At 38.0% G+C, this 17918-nt stretch overlaps 1 protein-coding gene across 12 annotated transcripts in view; it reads right to left on the reverse strand.

The window, feature by feature from the left end:
- Nucleotides 1-17918, reverse strand: part of nrxn3b (neurexin 3b) — a 449304-nt gene that overhangs the window by 46172 nt on the left and 385214 nt on the right. For all 12 annotated transcript variants that reach the window (XM_072444649.1, XM_072444613.1, XM_072444640.1 and 9 more), the window contains one exon: nt 14674-14842. In XM_072444649.1, coding sequence (XP_072300750.1) covers nt 14674-14842 — 169 coding nt within the window. The remainder of the gene's footprint in view (nt 1-14673; nt 14843-17918) is intronic.

Raw genomic sequence — 17918 nt, forward strand, 5'->3', positions numbered from 1 at the left:
TTGCGGGATATCCTCCCTGCGTTCTCGGTATTACTGTAGCAATTATGGGATTTGGGTTGTTGTGTTGTGAGCCAGGGTGCAATATTTCTTCTGACAATCACAGAGGTATTTGAAATGAAAAGCCAGTGAGCTTTAGATGACTTGAAATACTTGACAAAGAAGAGATGAAGCTTGTAAAGATTTGTAAATGGCAGCCGTATGTCATTTGAATCCCAAGTGAGAAGGTGGTTTGTAATTGTTTGTGTGCACGTGTGGAAGGACATTTGAATATGGTGCTATTGTTACCCAAGGTTACTTTGAACACACAAGATTAATATGCTTCATTTGACATTTAGTCCTGCGCCTTTTTGAGCAAACTACAGTAACAGTAAATGTATTTCCAGTTTATTTACTGTTCCCAAAATAAAAGAAAGATTCAGGTGCTCACTGGTAATACAATAATACAGTATTACAATATATATGTAATATAGTAGCAGGTGTAGTATAGGTAGTAAATGTTCACGTGGTAGTAGTAGTAGTAGTAGTAGTAGTAGTAGTAGTAGTAGTAGTAGTAGTAGTAGTAGTAGTAATGCTAGTAGTAGTAATAAGGTTGCGCAAAATATTATTATTTTTGCAATATCCGGTATAAATTTTAAGAATAACTATATTGTTGCGATTTGTGTCAAATGTGTTAAGAATAAATAAATATACATTTAGAGTACGTATTTACCGTAGTCTGTTACAATATTAATTATTGCGATGGCAATATGTTTGCGATATATTGTGCAGTGCTAAGTGTAGTAGTAGAAGTTGTACAGTGGTTTAATCACTCACTAACTCATTCAATCAAGTTTCTTTCGGGTCCATTAAAAAAGTGGTTATATTAATACTTGCAATACTCTCCTCAGTGTTAAATTTTCCATGTAAAAAAAAAGTATTTTGCTTTTGACATGACGGAATCCTTGGATCAAACCCCTCTGAACATTCTTCTGCACTTTCTGATCACAACACAGAAAAGGCCAGCACTGGGTTTGCAGCCAGCTGGGAGTGGAGTGCAGATCGGGCTCTAAGGGAGCTGCTGGTGGAGCTAAAGGAGTTTGTCTGCAGCGTGCCAGCAGGTTAATCAGTGCTGAACAGCACTCCCTTTGCCTGGCGCTTTGATGTGAGCAGGGTTTGAGAGTGCAGCCAAATACACTCTGGTCCGGACAAGAGGCCGCATGGGGAGAGCTGATGATTGCATGTGCAACTACAGGGACGCACAGGAAGGTTAGTGGAGGGCAGGGAGAAACCATCAGAGCTGTTTCAACCAGGCCTTTTCCTCTATAAGGCCTGTTTCAGAAAAGTTACTCCAACTGATTCAAACGTTAAAAAGGTTTTTCACTGTAGCACATTTCACTATTACTCCTTATGATCAAAATCATACTGTGAGAGAAAGAGTTACATTAACAATAAAAGGACATTGTTGGAAATTGTTATGTCTGTTTCAAATATATTTTTTTCTGAGAGAGAGAGAGAGAAAAACCTTTACCTTTTTGGACTTGTCCCATAATGGACTAGTTTGTGACGGAGGGAAATAGGAAGCCTGCGCTGGATGCTAATGGCATATAGTCGCAGGTACAGCTCCTCCATTGTTCGGGGGTGATTAATGAGGTGACAGTGGCGCAGTAATGAATACACCACAAGCTAATTGTCCAACTAATGAGAAAAATCTCTACAGTTTCTCAATTTGATGTTCAATTTCTTACGGTGACTTCAGAATGGATGACCTTGCCAATAAAGAGAGCAAACGGAGATCTTTATATGCAGACGTTTCAATACAACCGCCAGCTAAAGCTTCCTGTTCTTACCGTATACAGCCGATGTGGGAATCTAATGCTTTGTTTTTGTAGCTTTCATACTTCAAGAACAGGCTATCATCAGGAGGCTCCGCCCAGTGGGCAGGGCTTATGCAGCTCAGACTGGGATGAATATCAGAGTTTTCAGAATAGAGCCGCAGATTGACAATGACTCTTGGAAACGGCATCCATCAATCTATTGGCATCATGTTGCCAGTGTATGGCAATTTGTGATTAAAAGTGATTTCCACATATTATTTTGTCTTTTAAAATGTGAAAGGGTTAGTTGCATGGTTAAGTTTGTGAATAATGTGTGACTGATTTAACTGTTGGCCGATATTTGTGTATTGACTATCACAGACACATTTTGTTTGGGCAAAGACCACTACGCTCTATTATCTAGATAGGGTATTACTCACAAAAAAAATCCTCCACAGCCGAAAAAGCCTTTTCCCCATCAAAGTGCTATGTAAAACATAATAATACCTAATGTTTTTCTTCACAACTCAGCAGCACCTTCTTAATTGTCATCATAGTTAACTTGGTTCTTTTCTCTCTAATTAAATTACGATAGACAAAGTGGCCCTGCTGGATTTTTGGCTCCCATTGCGCACCTCAATCTAAATTAACCAACTCATTTTGAGCAATCATATACTCTCTCATGCTTTTTTACTCCCAAGTGACACTTTCTACTGTATCTCTCGCTCTCTCTCGCAGCCAAAACAATGTCTCACAGTTTTGTCCCCTTTCATGGCAACCGTTCAGTGTCTGGCAGGCTGGCAGTGGCTTGTTTCACCGGTTGTCTTTGCTTTAGTTTGCAAGACTTGACACAGTGGGGTTCCCTCACTGCCTGGGCCCAGTTACGGAAAAATTGTGTAAAATTGCAGCCTAAATGGTGACGCCTCCTGGCGCTAGCTGACACCACGAGAGGCTGATGGTTTTGATACATGACGTGCCCTGTCCAGAAATCTCAAAAATCTTTGCTCCAAAGCTTGTCGAAGTGAGTTAGCTGCCACTGCCTCCGGACAGGATACCAACCACCCACATATTTTCATCTACTGCTACATTTTTAGCCAACTTTTGGCTTCAACTTTACTTTTTTCCTGAACTCTTCTGCCTCTTGTCTAATTCAAAAGGCATTCTATTTCAAGAATTCCTCTTTTTATGAATGCAATCTATGCAGAAATTCAAACCTTATGGATACAGATACTAAGGTGCCTTCAGAGCAAACACACAAATGTTCTTTTTTTACAAATGTTAAGTGTTTGCTCTGAATTGGACAGTGCAACTGCTTTTGTATCCTTAAGGTTAATGACATACTTTGATTTTTGTCTCCCACACTAAATTCTAGGTTTTTGTACTAAAGTAAATTAAGATATAAAAGCTGACCTAAACACCGCAGCAATTTAAAATCTAATGGCTCTTTTTCCATTGAATAGTGTGTGATATTTAAAGACAAATTAAATCTGATGGCATTGAATAGTGCATTTTATTTTTTTACATTGATCATTTAATTACACAGCATTTGTAATCCGTCCCAGCCAACAAATCCAAGAATTCCTTACTTCAATGCTTAGTGGAACTTTTTTTTTTAAATATCTAGCTTTTCTATTATTATTATTATATCTTTCATAATGGAAATCTAAAAAAAAAGTGTAATCTTTTGCAATAAAAAAAAATATTTTTGAGAATTCATTTGACATGTAGCCTATACTTTTTACAAATAGCAGTTATTTTACATAACAATGTTAAATCTTCCCGGTGCAAAAATCCCAGAATTCCTTGCTCCACAGCTTACACTATCTGTCTGTCTGCTGGACAGGAAAACCACCTCCCACCTTCTTTTCCATCTACACCTGCCTTTCATCTCTCCACCCCTGCACGTCTGCGAGCGCTTCATCCATCTTTAAGCCTTCACTCTGATTTCTCTCTCTTCTCTCCTCCATCTGCTCGCCGTCATTTTGTCTCACTCAAAGGCAATCACACACAGACGCCTGCCTTTTCTGCCAAGTATTAGGTGGCTTCAACTACAGACACAATCTAGTTCCCATTCAGCTGTTTTTCAGTCACTTTCTCTTCTGCTCTGGCCGTGTAGCTGTCAGTGTTGAACAGTTCTCAGCTTTGTCCAGTCCATGTAACGAGAGTTTAATGGCAAAGGTGCAAAGGCCATGAAGGACAAGTCACAGGTAGGATTAAAAAAAAAACAAAGTATAGGTAACTAAAATATGGGAAGAATAGGCAAGGCAAGGCAAGGCAAGTTTATTTGTAGAGCACATTTCATACACAAGGCAATTCAAAGTGCTTCACAGCAGGAAAAATGCATTCAAATCACAAAGAAATTACAGAAACAGAAATACAATAAAATTAACTAAATTAAAAATTATCAATCCAACTGATTTTCTAAACTAATAAAATCACAAACAAAAGAGAGGAGTGCAAAGAAAAAATCCTTTCAGTCATATGCGCAGCTAAACAAAACTGTTTTTAGCTTAGATTTGAACATTGTCAGAGTAGAAGCCTGTCTCACATCTTCAGGAAGACTGTTCCAGGTTTTAGCTGCATAAAACTGAAACGCAGATTCCCCATGTTTTGTCCTGACTCTGGGCACCAGCAAGAGGCCGGTCCCTGAGGTCCTCAGAGTCCGAGATGGTTCATATGGCACTAACATATCCAAGATGTACTTTGGTGCTAGGCCATGGAGAGACTTGTACACAAGCAGAGCTGCTTTAAAGTCTATTCTCTGAGCCACAGGGAGCCAGTGCAGAGACCTGAGAACAGGACTAATGTGATCATACTTCCTGGTTCTAGTCAGGACCCGAGCAGCAGCGTTCTGGATGTACTGCAGCTGTTTTACAGCTCGTTTGGAGAGACCAGTGAGCAGGCCGTTACAGTAGTCTAATCTACTGGAGACAAACGCATGGATAAGTCTCTCTAAATCTGGTTTTGACACTATATTTTTGATTTTGGCAATGTTTTTTAGATGGTAAAAAGCTGCTGATGTTATTGATTTGACGTGGCTATTAAAGTTCAAGTCTGAGTCCATTATTACCCCCAGATTTCTAATTTGGTTTGTAGGTTTTAGAGCGAGACTCTGGAGGTGACCGCTAACACTTTCTCTTTGTTTCTGTGGGCCAAAAACGATTATTTCAGTCTTGTCTGAGTTCAGCTGGAGAAAGTTGTTTTGCAAGAAAAAAAATGTATAGTGTATATGGATCAGCAAATAAATATAACGAAAAACAAAAATCACAAACTACAAAGACATTTTAATCATTCCAAAAAAGAAAACAATGTGGCAAGTTTTTATGTTTTTATAATTATCATTACTTTGTTTACTGTGACAGTCCATGTGGTAAATATTTATCAGTTTGAGACAAAAAAGTTGAAAATGACAGAAAGTCCCTCTAACATCAGTGTAAACTTCATGCAGAGAAAAATGCTAATTTATCAATAAGAAACATTATTTTTCAACAGTTTAAACATTTATCTTACAAAAAATAATTTAGTCATGAATTGATTTGGCTCTTGTTTTACAGTATGGTTGCTAGGTAACAGTTGTAGAAATACGTACATTGGTACATTTTTGATAATTTTTTTCATCGTTTTTTCATCGTTTCTATAAATCGCTTCTATAGTAGTTTCTATAGTAACTGATAGATTGTTGTTGGAATATACACTGTTTTCCTGATAATTGCGTGCTCAAAATCTGTATAAATTATATTATTGAACTGTTTATAAACGTTAGAAAACTGAGCAGAGCTGAGTAAAGTCTGACTTAAGATTTAAATGGCTAAATGGCTAAAGCTAAAAGATCACTTTGGTTTCTCTTTCCAAGGCTAAACTCTGTGAAATAGTGACAAGACTATATTTAAACTGATTGAGGCCACAGCAACAGACCACATAATAAATATATTTTAAAGTGAAGGATGTGCCTCATCAGACCGGGTTCCAAATCGGGCAATGACAAACTCTATGTCACGTCTGTGGCCCATGTCCAACCAAGCAAAGTCAAATAATAAACTTTCACTAAAACTGACCAACCAAAACACACAAAAAATCAGCTAAATATTTCACTAGTTTAAGCAGCACAATTTACAATATAATAGTACAAAATGAAATGATACAACTGCAATTCATATCAATTTAATCTATCCATCTATTTTCTTTCCTCAGCATGAAGTCACGGTGAACTTAGTCATGTCAGCGAGTCTACATAATTCATTGTTCTTCTCCTCAGTCCTGTCCGTACATTGTTTTTCCATTACCAGACAAAATTGTAGAGCAAATTTATCATTTATCAGGGCGCTGTGAAATTTTGACAGCTGAAAGGATGAATAAGGCTGGCGGCTCGGGCAAGGCTTACTTCTGAGGGCGACAGAGATTGTGTCAAAGATTGGGCTAATCGTGTTTAGCCCCCAGGACGCTACAGGTTTTATCAGGCTGACAAGGAATTGTTTTTTTGTGACGGATAGTTTTGTAATGACAGAGCGGATTTTACTGGCTGTAGTTTGACACGATTTTGATGTTGCGTCGGAAGTGAAAAGGCAGGTGGAACTAGAAGGCAGATGTGTGAATGCTGTTGGGTTATTACTTTTTTATAATATTAAAAAAATATTATAATTTAAAAAATCTGAAAATCTTATTAGTTTTGAACTTGATACATTTAACTTTCATTTATTTTTTAATGGTGTCAAAGAAAAGGGGGGAAGAAATGAACCGTAACGTTTTCATGTATTAATTACTATTTCAAAATACATCATAATATGAGTTTAATCTGGCACAAAAGATAAAGCATGTAGCCCTTAACAACAACTGTGTATTATTTTTACCATTGCAAGATAGGGATGGTGCCTTGGTAAAGACTAGCGCTGAATGAGTTGGTAAACGTATCCCCATTGCGATTAAATTTGCGATTTGTATTTAATAATCAAATTGTGTTCAAAGTTCACATTTTAAATGCGTGTAGGAAAATTGATAGAAAAGACAAAAGGTGTATTTCAGAAAATGTCGTTTTTTAAGCAGAATAAAACAGGATTTGCCATTCAAATTGCGATTTTGGTTCAATTGCGAAAATCTACCAGCTTTAGTACAGACCCACCATTTCCAAGTGTTTCTGGTTCTAGTTCACAATTACTGATTTTCGATTTTTGAAACATTTATTTTGATCTTGAAACTACAAATATTTTGAAAAATAAAGCCAAGGCTGGATCAAATGTTGGAAGCCGAGCGCGCACCCTGCAGCCCGGTCCCACAGAGCCAAATGGTGCCAGTGGTAATTTATCCCAGGCTCCTCCAGACTGAGATTTCAGTAATCTTCCAGGTTTATTACCCGTTGCAGCAGTGTGATAAATCTGTTAAAGTGTGTTGCACTTGAGTTGTGGTTCATCGATCTGTGCTGGTGTGGTGCGAGGTGACTACATGGTAAAAGTCAGGCTAAAGGTCAGTTTACCTTTATCCTGCGTCCAGTAAATATATGAGTGTTCTAATACTGTATCCCTCATGTATACTGCATGTAAAAACTATTGTATATGCAAATTTTCAGATGGATTTCAGCTAAAAAATATTCTTAAAAAACAGATCTGACTTTTAACTTGGATTGGAGGTGTAATTTGCTTGTAGCCATAGAGACATATAACTGTCTTGTCAGGTGATTGTCAAACTAGAAAAGTTACATATTGCACCTTTAATTGTCCTGTATCCACTAAGTAAATTATACCTCAGCTCAACCTGGTTTAAATTGTGCAACAAAACAGCTGCTGAGAATCCTACAGTTTACATTCAATTTATAGAAATCAAAAACTCAACTGGAACGGACAATGTGTAAATGTATAACCGTTACGTTTGTATAACTGAATTGAAACGAAGGGCCTTTTCACGCCTTAATCCGGTTAACTGGTTTAATTGGCGCCGCATCATTTCATTATGGGATCCTGTCCTCACCGCACTTCAGCACAAATGAAGAGAACCAGAATAAAATAGAATATTCCCTCTCGCCTGAGGGGGCGCTAAATCATAAATGAGCGGGAAAATAATTGATGAAACAACAACAAACTAGGAACCGCATTCACCTTGTAGCCATGGAAAAAGGCTCTACCTGATCAGTCACATGTCAATGAGCTGCACCAGATTTGAGTAACGTTTGGATGCATAAGATGAATGGACGGACCTCCCATATAGTTATAACACATCTATTACTACTGTTTGGGATAATAAATGTGGCTCTAGATTCATTTTTTGATATATGGTCCATTAATTACATAATAAAGCATAGATTATACACAAACCAGGTCTAGATCTATCATTTGAATCTCAATGTACCTTCAAACATAGCTGCATATGTTTGTTGTTTGGTAAGTTAATGATGAATATGTGAAGTTTGTCATTTTGTCAGGTTGCACAACAGATTACTAAACCTCCCAGGGTTGGAATTGCAATGTTCTTTTTCCTTTTCCTCCTGTTCATCTTCTGAGAGAGCCTATATTGTGTTGTATGCCGATAATGTCTCTATCTTAGTGCATCGTTGCACATTTCTCCATCAACGCCATCTCCCTTTGTTTAGATATCCGAATTCACACAAAAAAAACTTGTGATCCAGAGTCAAATAATGGCAGGATTGAGAGCGTTATAGAGGGAAATTGGAGCTCTGTTGCCAAACAAAGCCAAGCCCCTGCAGTAGTGTGAGTGGGCTGTCGCTAAAATGCAAGATTGTAGCCGAGATGCACAGACAGGAAGAAGATGAGGAAAGCAGATAAAAGGAGGACGGGGGGACATGGGAAGATTGGATATCTGACGAGGCTCTGTTTAGGGGAGGATATAATGAGACAATGAAAAATAAAAAGAGCAGAACTCACATTTGCTTGCCTGCAAGCACACTTTTATACAGACACTGAGTGGCTGTGTTGGACTATAGAAGAGCATAATTGCATACGTTTTCAGTTGTTTGTCCACAATATTTTACTTTCTCATTGGTTTAACCCTTTGAGGGTCCTGTGGTTAGCCAAATATTTCCCCATCCCAGTTCTGCCATGCGTATAGTCTAAAGAAAACAGAGGCCCTTATAACCTTATTGCAATACCACTTAAATGCTTATTTTAACTACCGGTATAGTTCTCCAGATGGTTAGACATTCACTCAAGAATGGACAGGTATGTGGGGTTAAGTAATATACTCACTTAATGTTTATTAGTCAACAAATTGTTTTACTGGGGTTTTAAGAATGTGTCAGTTTTACATGTAAATACCAGTTTTCTTTTCTAGCTCTATGCCTCGCTCATTTTTAGGAGCACAAGGCTTGTTTTTAGTCCAAGAATTTGGACCAATAATATCTAGAGGGCAGTTTGGTGCCCATTGACATGACTGTGTTTGGTATCCACCCTGCAGATGTGAATGACGGTACAAAATGGCAGCTGTCGTTAAAGGCAGAGGCTACAACCAGGACACTACAAGATGTGTTGGTTTTCAGGTTGCAACTTGCATCTTTCATCTAATTTGAAATTAAAAATGGCTTACCTTATTCTTTATTTAACCAGCTAAGTCCCCTGAGAGGTGGAATCTCTTAGATAAATTACTAAGTATCCAACAAGTGACACAATCCACACAAACATTCCCACACATGCCCGCACTAACCACTCTGCCACCATGCCGCAAAGTCCTGCCCTTGTAGGTTTGGTCTCCGTACTCTTGTTTCCGATTTTACTTTTCCATTCAATTATAGTAACTGTTAATTCCAGAGGAGGCACGGTTAATACGCTCGTCATCATAATTCACTTTCTTGTTGCCTAATCTTGTAATACACATTTGCCAGTAATTCATTCAGCGACGAGTACCGCTAAGCCTAATTCACTGGCAGGTTTATTCAGACAGAAGTATGACATTCACGTGATTTAAACATGCAAGCCTGAAAGACTCGTCATCACACATCACGTATCTAATGTTCTGAGCGGTACTGGAGACATAATGAATGGCATCTCGAGTGCAGTGGAAGATCATTATCGCAGTGATTGCAATAATTTCATCATGTGCAGTTCGGTTCAAAGACCGCTCACCACATCCTGTTATTTCTGACTGAACAGAAGCTTTAATGATAATAATGACGCTGATCTCTATTCACCAGACATTTGCTGATGTGATGTATGCATAGGGCTGTATGGAAGTATTTTTTAATCTTGATTGTGGAAAGCATTGGGAATAATGCAATCAGCCTTTGAAAACAGCCCATGTAGAAAAATCCATGAATACAGTACATGGCGTAGTGGGAAAAGTACAATATTTTACTGCAGATACAAGAGAGAAAAAATCACTTAAAGGTGGTATGGACGATTTTTTTCAGCAAATTTTTTATCATATTTCCTCGTGGCGTGGATAAATCATTAGTCCTGCCATGTATCAATCATAAAACGCACCTACCGCTCACCTGCAGCCGCGTCAGGCTCGTCCCCACGTTTCCGCGTGCCTAAGCGCATGGATCTATCATAATATAGTTCCCTCAGTGTACGGGGCAAAATGAAGACGGAGAAAGACAGTTCGAGCTGACGCAGAAGTGGACAGAAATCTACAGGAGACGAGAGATGCGATGCGCTCCGTTGCGCTAATAAACAAACACACGTGTGTGTTGTATCAGTCCACACGGGGGAGTGCACATGCGCACTTCCAACTGCGTTCTCAAATCGACGAAAAATCGTCCATACCGCCTTTAAGTAAAATGATCATATTACAATCTTTTCTCATGTAAAGGTATTCAAGTAATTGTAAAAGTACAAACAAGTATTTCACACTATTAAAGTGTCAAATGTGGTAATCTTGTTAGAGAATTGTCCTGATTTTTGTTCAACAGAAGCGACAAAATTGATTTATTTTTTATGTGCTCAAAGCCGTACTTGTATTTGAAGCAAGTTGATACCGTATATTCCGGACTATAAGTCGCACCTTTTTTCATAGTTTTGGCCGGGGTGCACATATCTATTATCCAGAGCAACTTAGATGTGATATTATTTGTTATTTTCACACGTGCAACTACATTTCATACTTATAAATGTTTTTTTCTTCTCGATTATGCATTTTTTGGCCGGTGCAACTTATAGTCCGGAAAATACGGTATATAGTTGAACGAGTGGCCGAGTTCGATTTGATTTTCTGCATTTAGCTAAACCTGTGTAATTTCTGTCTCTCTCTCTCTTTATGTTTCCAAACCAGCTTAGTTGCCGGAACTCAAGAAAAGATCCCCACTTTCAGTTCAAATAAACCTATAAACCCTTTTGTTCTGGATAAAATAGTGGCACGAAGATACGCTATTCTTCTGTGGTAAAATTTCATAAGACCGCTGATGAGATGTTCAATTATTTACTCCCCCGAATCATTTGCTTTTCTTAACTTTAACAATCCCGTAAACTTTTATGGAGCCCCGAGTACAATAAGGCCTGAGCAGGTAACTATTTGTCGATTCGAATCAGCTGCCTTAAAGTAAACCGTCGTCTAAGAGCGCGAGCAAGCAGTCAATGTGTCTGTGCCCCAACATACAATTACTCATGAGATGACAACACCTTTAGAGGGGAAGGAGGGACGGGCACAAAAATCAATCATGGCTGAATTACTATCACGGAGTGTCCTGCAAATTACCCGCACGACGACAAAAGAAAAAGAAATTACAAGGCTTTCGATCCCGACTCGACCTCAACTTCATTCCGACACAATGACAGGGAAAGAGCGCAGGGACGGCAGCGCCAAGGTAATGATTAAAAACGAGGGAGCGTCTTCGAAAATGTGAACTTCAGTCTGTGTTTTGAATGTTTAAGTACTACTACGTGCTAAAACAATATATTGACTAATTGTGAAATTGATTTAAAAAGTCTAAAAGTACAATAGAAATAATCATTTGAGTGGTTGATGACTACTCAAATACTAAAATAATTATTAGTTGCAGCCCTATTGTATATATTTAAAAAAAAACATATTTTGGCCAAGACTTTGAAAATAAACTCCTTCTGCCAAATGGTCTGAAAATAGTACTTGTTTGCTATTTAAGTCACTATCACTAAATACATTGCTATTGTACTGCCCATTAAAACACTCAGGTGGGGCTGGTATTTGTATGACTTGTATGAGAAAAAGTTACTTTTTCTTTTTTTATTTCGTTGACATACTAGATATAAAAAAAAAATGAGGGGTTTTGGATATCTTATTAAACTGGATCTAACTGAAAATTGGTGTAAACAAACATTTTTGAGTTAAAATCTTAATACATCATCAGCTTTGAATTTCATATCAACAGTCAACATGTGTGTGTAGGTGGTTCTTTATGTTCCTAAGAGAGAAAATGCATTTTGAGCAGACTGCTTTTGGAAAGATTGGATATTTGTTTGCGGATGAAAACTTGTATAATATATAAGCTTTCATTTCAACATATTATGTTGAGAGAGCAAACTGACCAAAAATAAAAAAAAAAACATAGATGTTAATGTACTACAAACTTAAATACTACTACAACTGTTACTGCTTTTTACTATCACCAATACAATTATTTCCACAGACACTGCTTGTAAATCTTTCAGCTCTGCATTGTCTTAGCTGCAGTTCAGGGCCAGAAAGTATTTAGCAATGATTTCTGCCTGTAGGGGCTGCTGCTGGGATCAGGGATATTGGCGTCCGTATTGATAGAAGAAGAAAACAAGCAGTGAATACAAAGCACTTTAGGGTAATTATGGAGGCGATGGGGGTTAAATTGCTGTGTGAAATTGCTAATGATTAAAAAGCCGAGCGCAGTTTTATGTAACGTAATGGAATGGATTTGCCAAGATGGTCCAGCAACACAAAAAGGCAAGAATGTGTGTTATGGGCAACAAAAGCGACTCATTTTTATCAGTAAATCAGTTTAAAGCCACCCATTTAAGTGTAGTGTGGTTAGCTTATCCTTTTATTATAACGATAGGAAATGCCCTCGACGTTTCAGGGTCTGGCAAACATACATTTGAGGGCGTTTTAAGCTTAAACTGATAAGAACCAGATCTTTGGAGAGGGAATTCAACCTGGAACCTTTTTGCTTGAAGGTGAAACTGTGTCACTTGCTAAATGTTTTCAAACAATGCATAAAACTGAGAATGATTTTTGGTACGCACGTTGCAAATTTGTTCATATTTGTGTCGATGCCGTGGAGCAATGCTTTTTACAATTAACTGTCTGTACAGTTCAAATTAGAATATTTACTTCCAGTTCAAGTTCAGATCATTGCCAGAAAAAAACGACAACAAACAAAAACACACAAAACAAAAAGGAAACTAGTGAAAGGATCGGGTTGCAAGCTCTTCCACTATTTGTCTGAATGAGAGCGGCGGCTAAGATGCAGTTATGAAACCCATCCAACTTTATCTGCTCAAAGAAAAGCTAAAGAGCGCTAACGGCAAAAAGAGTGGGAGACACAATGCATTAGTGTCACCTGTTAGCGCTGAAGTGAAACCACAACAGCCCATCCGGTAAAACCCTGCTCTGCTCCAACAGAATCATCCTGTGTGTTTTCTCTTCCAAAGACCATGGCAAGCTGCTCTGAACTCATTTGCTCAATATGCTCGATACTTCAGGAATATATAATGTTACCAGATTGCTTTTTATACGTTTGAATGATTAGTAATTACAACTTGCGAAGGCTATATTATGAAACTTCTGTATTAGAGCAAAATAGGCCTTCACACTTTTCTTTAGATTATTTCTCAGACTAAAAGTGTCTCTCTGAACCTCTCCAGTCGTGTGTCATCCTCGTGTTACTCTGCCTCCTCCTGTAACAGCACCAGTCTCTCCTCAGACTCACACTCACTCTCTTCTTTCCTTCTTAAAACATCTCACACTGGAGAAAACATGTCAAAAAGTAATCAAATAATGTCTGGGGGAAAAAAGCATGCATTTATTGCATAAATATCAGCCGCTATACTGGGCCGACATATTGGTGCATCCGTAAATAACATCTTCATGGAGACAAACTAGACTATTTACATAGTACACCTTTGATATAGAAACATGTGTAACAAATTATTTTAAAACACTAAGGTGGCTAAGTCATACATACAACTCTAAATGCCCCTTGTTCCAAAGTTTCTTGAATTCCTAAGGATACATTTTAAATTCAAAACACTGGAGCTTTATTTGATAGTCCAATTTGTATTCAGATGTGGCTCTGCAGTAACGGACCTGCGGATGAGAGGTATACAGGCTTTATCTGACCAGACCCACCTCTGCTCTGCACACTCTCCTCCTCTTTTTACATCTTTGCTCGCGGGCTGACCGACCCACAGCCTCTTTTCTATCCTTTTCTGAAAAGAACTCAACAGATCTCGCTCCGCTCTTGCCTTTTCAAGACAATAGTTTTCAGGTTCAAACAGGGTGAAATGTTTTTTTTAGATGGTTAGTGTTAGCTACTGTCAGAGAGAATAGATGCAAGAAAAGCCTTTTGAATTGTACTATATTCCTTTGTCACTCAAAATGAGAGACACAAATTAAGCTAAATGTAAGTAAGGCTGGGCATACACTGTGACGTTGAACAATTTTAAGACGTTCCAAATTATTCACAAAAAAAATACTGTGCACATGAATTTCATACAAATTTCATACACCTGTGTTGTCAGCCGCCTGCAGCTGTATTTCAATTCGTAATGGAGCATCTAGTTTTTTTTTCTCAATTGGTAGAATAGCAGTTCAAATGTCATATGTGCTTGCAAACTCCAAACAGTATCATAGCGTGAGCACTATCCATACATTGAAAATAAGTACCAACTGAGGATTTATGCCCTTGATAAAACAGGTGGTGTCCAGTTTTTACCTTAGATTCTTTGCTAGTAAGAACATAACGGGACGAGCAGACGGGACACGGAGCCGTTACCTGAGGGGAAGTGCTCGTTGATGGGCCAGTTGTCGACCTGCAGCGTGGCGTTGCCTCCGTTCCTGGTGAATCGGACCAAGTGGTATTTCCCATCGTTCACCGCGATGTTCTCCTTCACACTGATGTCCACTGTGCCGATGTTGAAGGTAACGGCCACTTTGCCTTGCTCCTGTAGAAATGAGAGAATAAACAACATTTAGGGATGTTATTGTGTTGCCAAGTCTATTCTCCACCAGAGCAGCGGAAACATCAGTCTCCTCGACGTCTGGGACATTCCATGGAGTCACTTTACCATTTAATCTTGTCCATATTGTACTCTGCATAATCATAACCACCGGTGTTTGCTCTACCTGCACAGTCAGTGTTAGATTTAAGTATATTTTTAAGATTTATCTAACTAGAATTTCTCCCATAAAGTTATGTTATGTTATCTATTTCCTCCTGCTCCACTCGTTTCATTGTATCACTGAACTTTATCTATTGAATTAAATTGTTCATACACTACACTTATAGTCTGTGTCTTTCTTGGTTTATTCACTGATGCTGAGTCGTTATTGTAGCAGGATATAATGCTCAGTAAAATTATATAAATATTAATAATGGTAGCATGAATTAATACATTTTAATCCACCTTAACAAAGCATGAACAAATATTGAATACATATTGAATGGTTTAATTCAGTAGTTACTAAGCCTGGATCATTAATGAACAATTTGTTTTTTATGAATTAAGTCTTTGTGTATGCTTAATGCTTTAATAAGGCTGCGTACCCTTATTATGCAGTGATTTATACTGAACAAATTGTTAAAGAATGATTCAGGCTTAGTAACTACTTTTAATTAACTATAGTTCGGAGTTATATTCAACAGTTATTAAGCCTGTATGATTCTTAATAATCTATCATTTTCATTCTTTGTTCATGTTTTGTTGAGACTATTAAAAGTGTAGTCATTGTAAAGAGTTAGCACGTTTACTTCTAGCATCCGATAGTAACTTATGCCTTGTTGTTTCACCCAAAAATGCAACTTACATTGTTTATATTACACACAATTATAGTCAAATCTAACAGCTAAATTCTGAATGGCGTCGCGCGTGGCTGCTCCCGACCCGTGCTAATGGTAAGCTATTCGCTCCAAAACGCGGCGTGCTAGCATGCTACGCTTCATTATACACCCATAATGTGACGGGAACAGGCTGCCAGCGCTGTTAGTAATGATGAGTAATGTCCGCTGCATCCTGCCACTGCAAAACTAACACATGACATACGCCGTTTCTACAAGTCCTTACCAACACCACCACAATATATGGTTTGGCTAGCATGCTAAAGCCATAAATCCTTCCCTGCCGCCTTGACCTATTCTGCTAGCAATGACCCCACTAATTTTTACAAGCGGCTCATGTTTTATAGCCCCCGGTGCTCATGGGAAGTGTAGGAAAAGGTTTTAGAATATTGAGCGGTGCAGGAGTGTATTTACAACCAAATGTAATTACCGTGTTTAAAATACACGGACATTGCAGATTAGCCAGATTTACAATTCAAAGCAGATTTAGCAGATTTAAATTGTTTCTCTTATTGATTTATTCATCATTCATTTTTTTATTCGTTTTATGTTGCACTAGAATCACCAAGACAAGTTCGAAAGTTTGTGAATTTTGTTCATTGACAATGGCAATAAACCCTTTCTGATTTTGATTTCAATACAAAACTAAGGACTGGGACTGTAGAAGGAATTCAGTCGCAAAAAATAATATGTGACTTGAATGTATGCTGTCCTTATTTAACAATTGTACTTCTGAATATTAACAATGGATACACACTGAACCAGTGGTGGAAAGAACACATAACATAAGTAAAAGTACAGTTACATGGGGAAAGATTTGATTTACTCTGTTACAATACAAGGGTTGCCAAATTTGTACATACAGTAAGTCGATGTATTTTCAAAGTAGTCATCTTTATTTTTATACATTTTTCTATCATTAATCACTCCTGGATGAATGAGGGACTACACCGACCACTTATTTTGACAAAATGTAGCATTTTAGATCAGTTTTTCCACACAATATGATTACTTAAACAGTTTAAAGGACAATAAAGATGTTCTAAACTGCAATCTGCATATTATCCATGCTCAGAAGAAAGGATCAGAGCTGGTGATGCTGTGCAGAGACATCAGCGAGACAGCTGTGGATTAGGACGGTCGGGGCTTGAGCCTATGATTTTAGACATAGACAATTACAATTACATGGCAAGACTTATACTCAATTACAAGTTCATGTTTTAAAAACATACTAAAAACTCTACCCCATTACAATAAGGTGAATAGTTGTACTTAGTTCCACCCTTTTTACCAGGGTTCTGTTGCAGATCAGACTGATAGAATGTGATAAAATGTGAATATATGATTATATTTCTGTGATGTATTTTATCTGCATAATAGTGATATTTTATCTGCATCATTAGTCTAAGAGAAGAACGGGTGTGTGACAAACTGCATTTGTGAAGGGGTCATAAAGATGGGCCAAAGAATGTTGCCCCAGGGGGGGGAGTTGCACCCCCCCTTGCAGGCTTTATCTCTACGGAAAAATACCAAGTGCCTTGATGTGAGGCTGACCAATGAGAAATGTGACCCGCCTATTCCAGAATATCTAATAAAACCAACCAGCATGGGAAAAAACGTGTGAGACGCAGGAGGATCACGCAGGCTGCGTACAACAGCTTGCGTGATCAGTCCCCGCGTTTTCTCCCAAGCTTGCAAAACAAATGTCTAATATTTCTGTGTCGTTTCATATTCTAAGTTGAATTGTGTTCTCTATGTGTTACGGAATAGCATCGGTGTTTGTCTGATTCCATGACATAGAAGATACACACTTTTTTTTTAATAACAAAGTTTTTATCTCTATATTTTGACTGTTCAAAACACAATCTACACAGTACAAAGTGTTTCCATTGCTTAGACTTTAGATATCTCTTAATCCAACTGTGCTCTCAAACCGTTTACAAAGCATTTCGCTGAGTGCTTTTGTTGCACATTTTTGCCGCAAGCCAATAAAAACATATACTTGTGCGATCAATGGAAGACAAATATTACGTTTTAAATCAATTTTTATCAAAGTGGAACAGCCAGAAAACTGCAACACACACCTTCTTTTAATATCCTGACATTTTGTTTCTTTGCATTTATAAGAGCACAAGTCCAAGGGTATATTTAGAGTAATATAAGGTACAGTGCATCCGCAGAGG

Source organism: Eucyclogobius newberryi, unplaced genomic scaffold, assembly GCF_026437365.1.
Source record: "Eucyclogobius newberryi isolate DKJ021-1_F unplaced genomic scaffold, fEucNew1.0.hap1 SCAF_1, whole genome shotgun sequence".
Classification (NCBI taxonomy): Eukaryota; Metazoa; Chordata; class Actinopteri; order Gobiiformes; family Gobiidae; genus Eucyclogobius; species Eucyclogobius newberryi.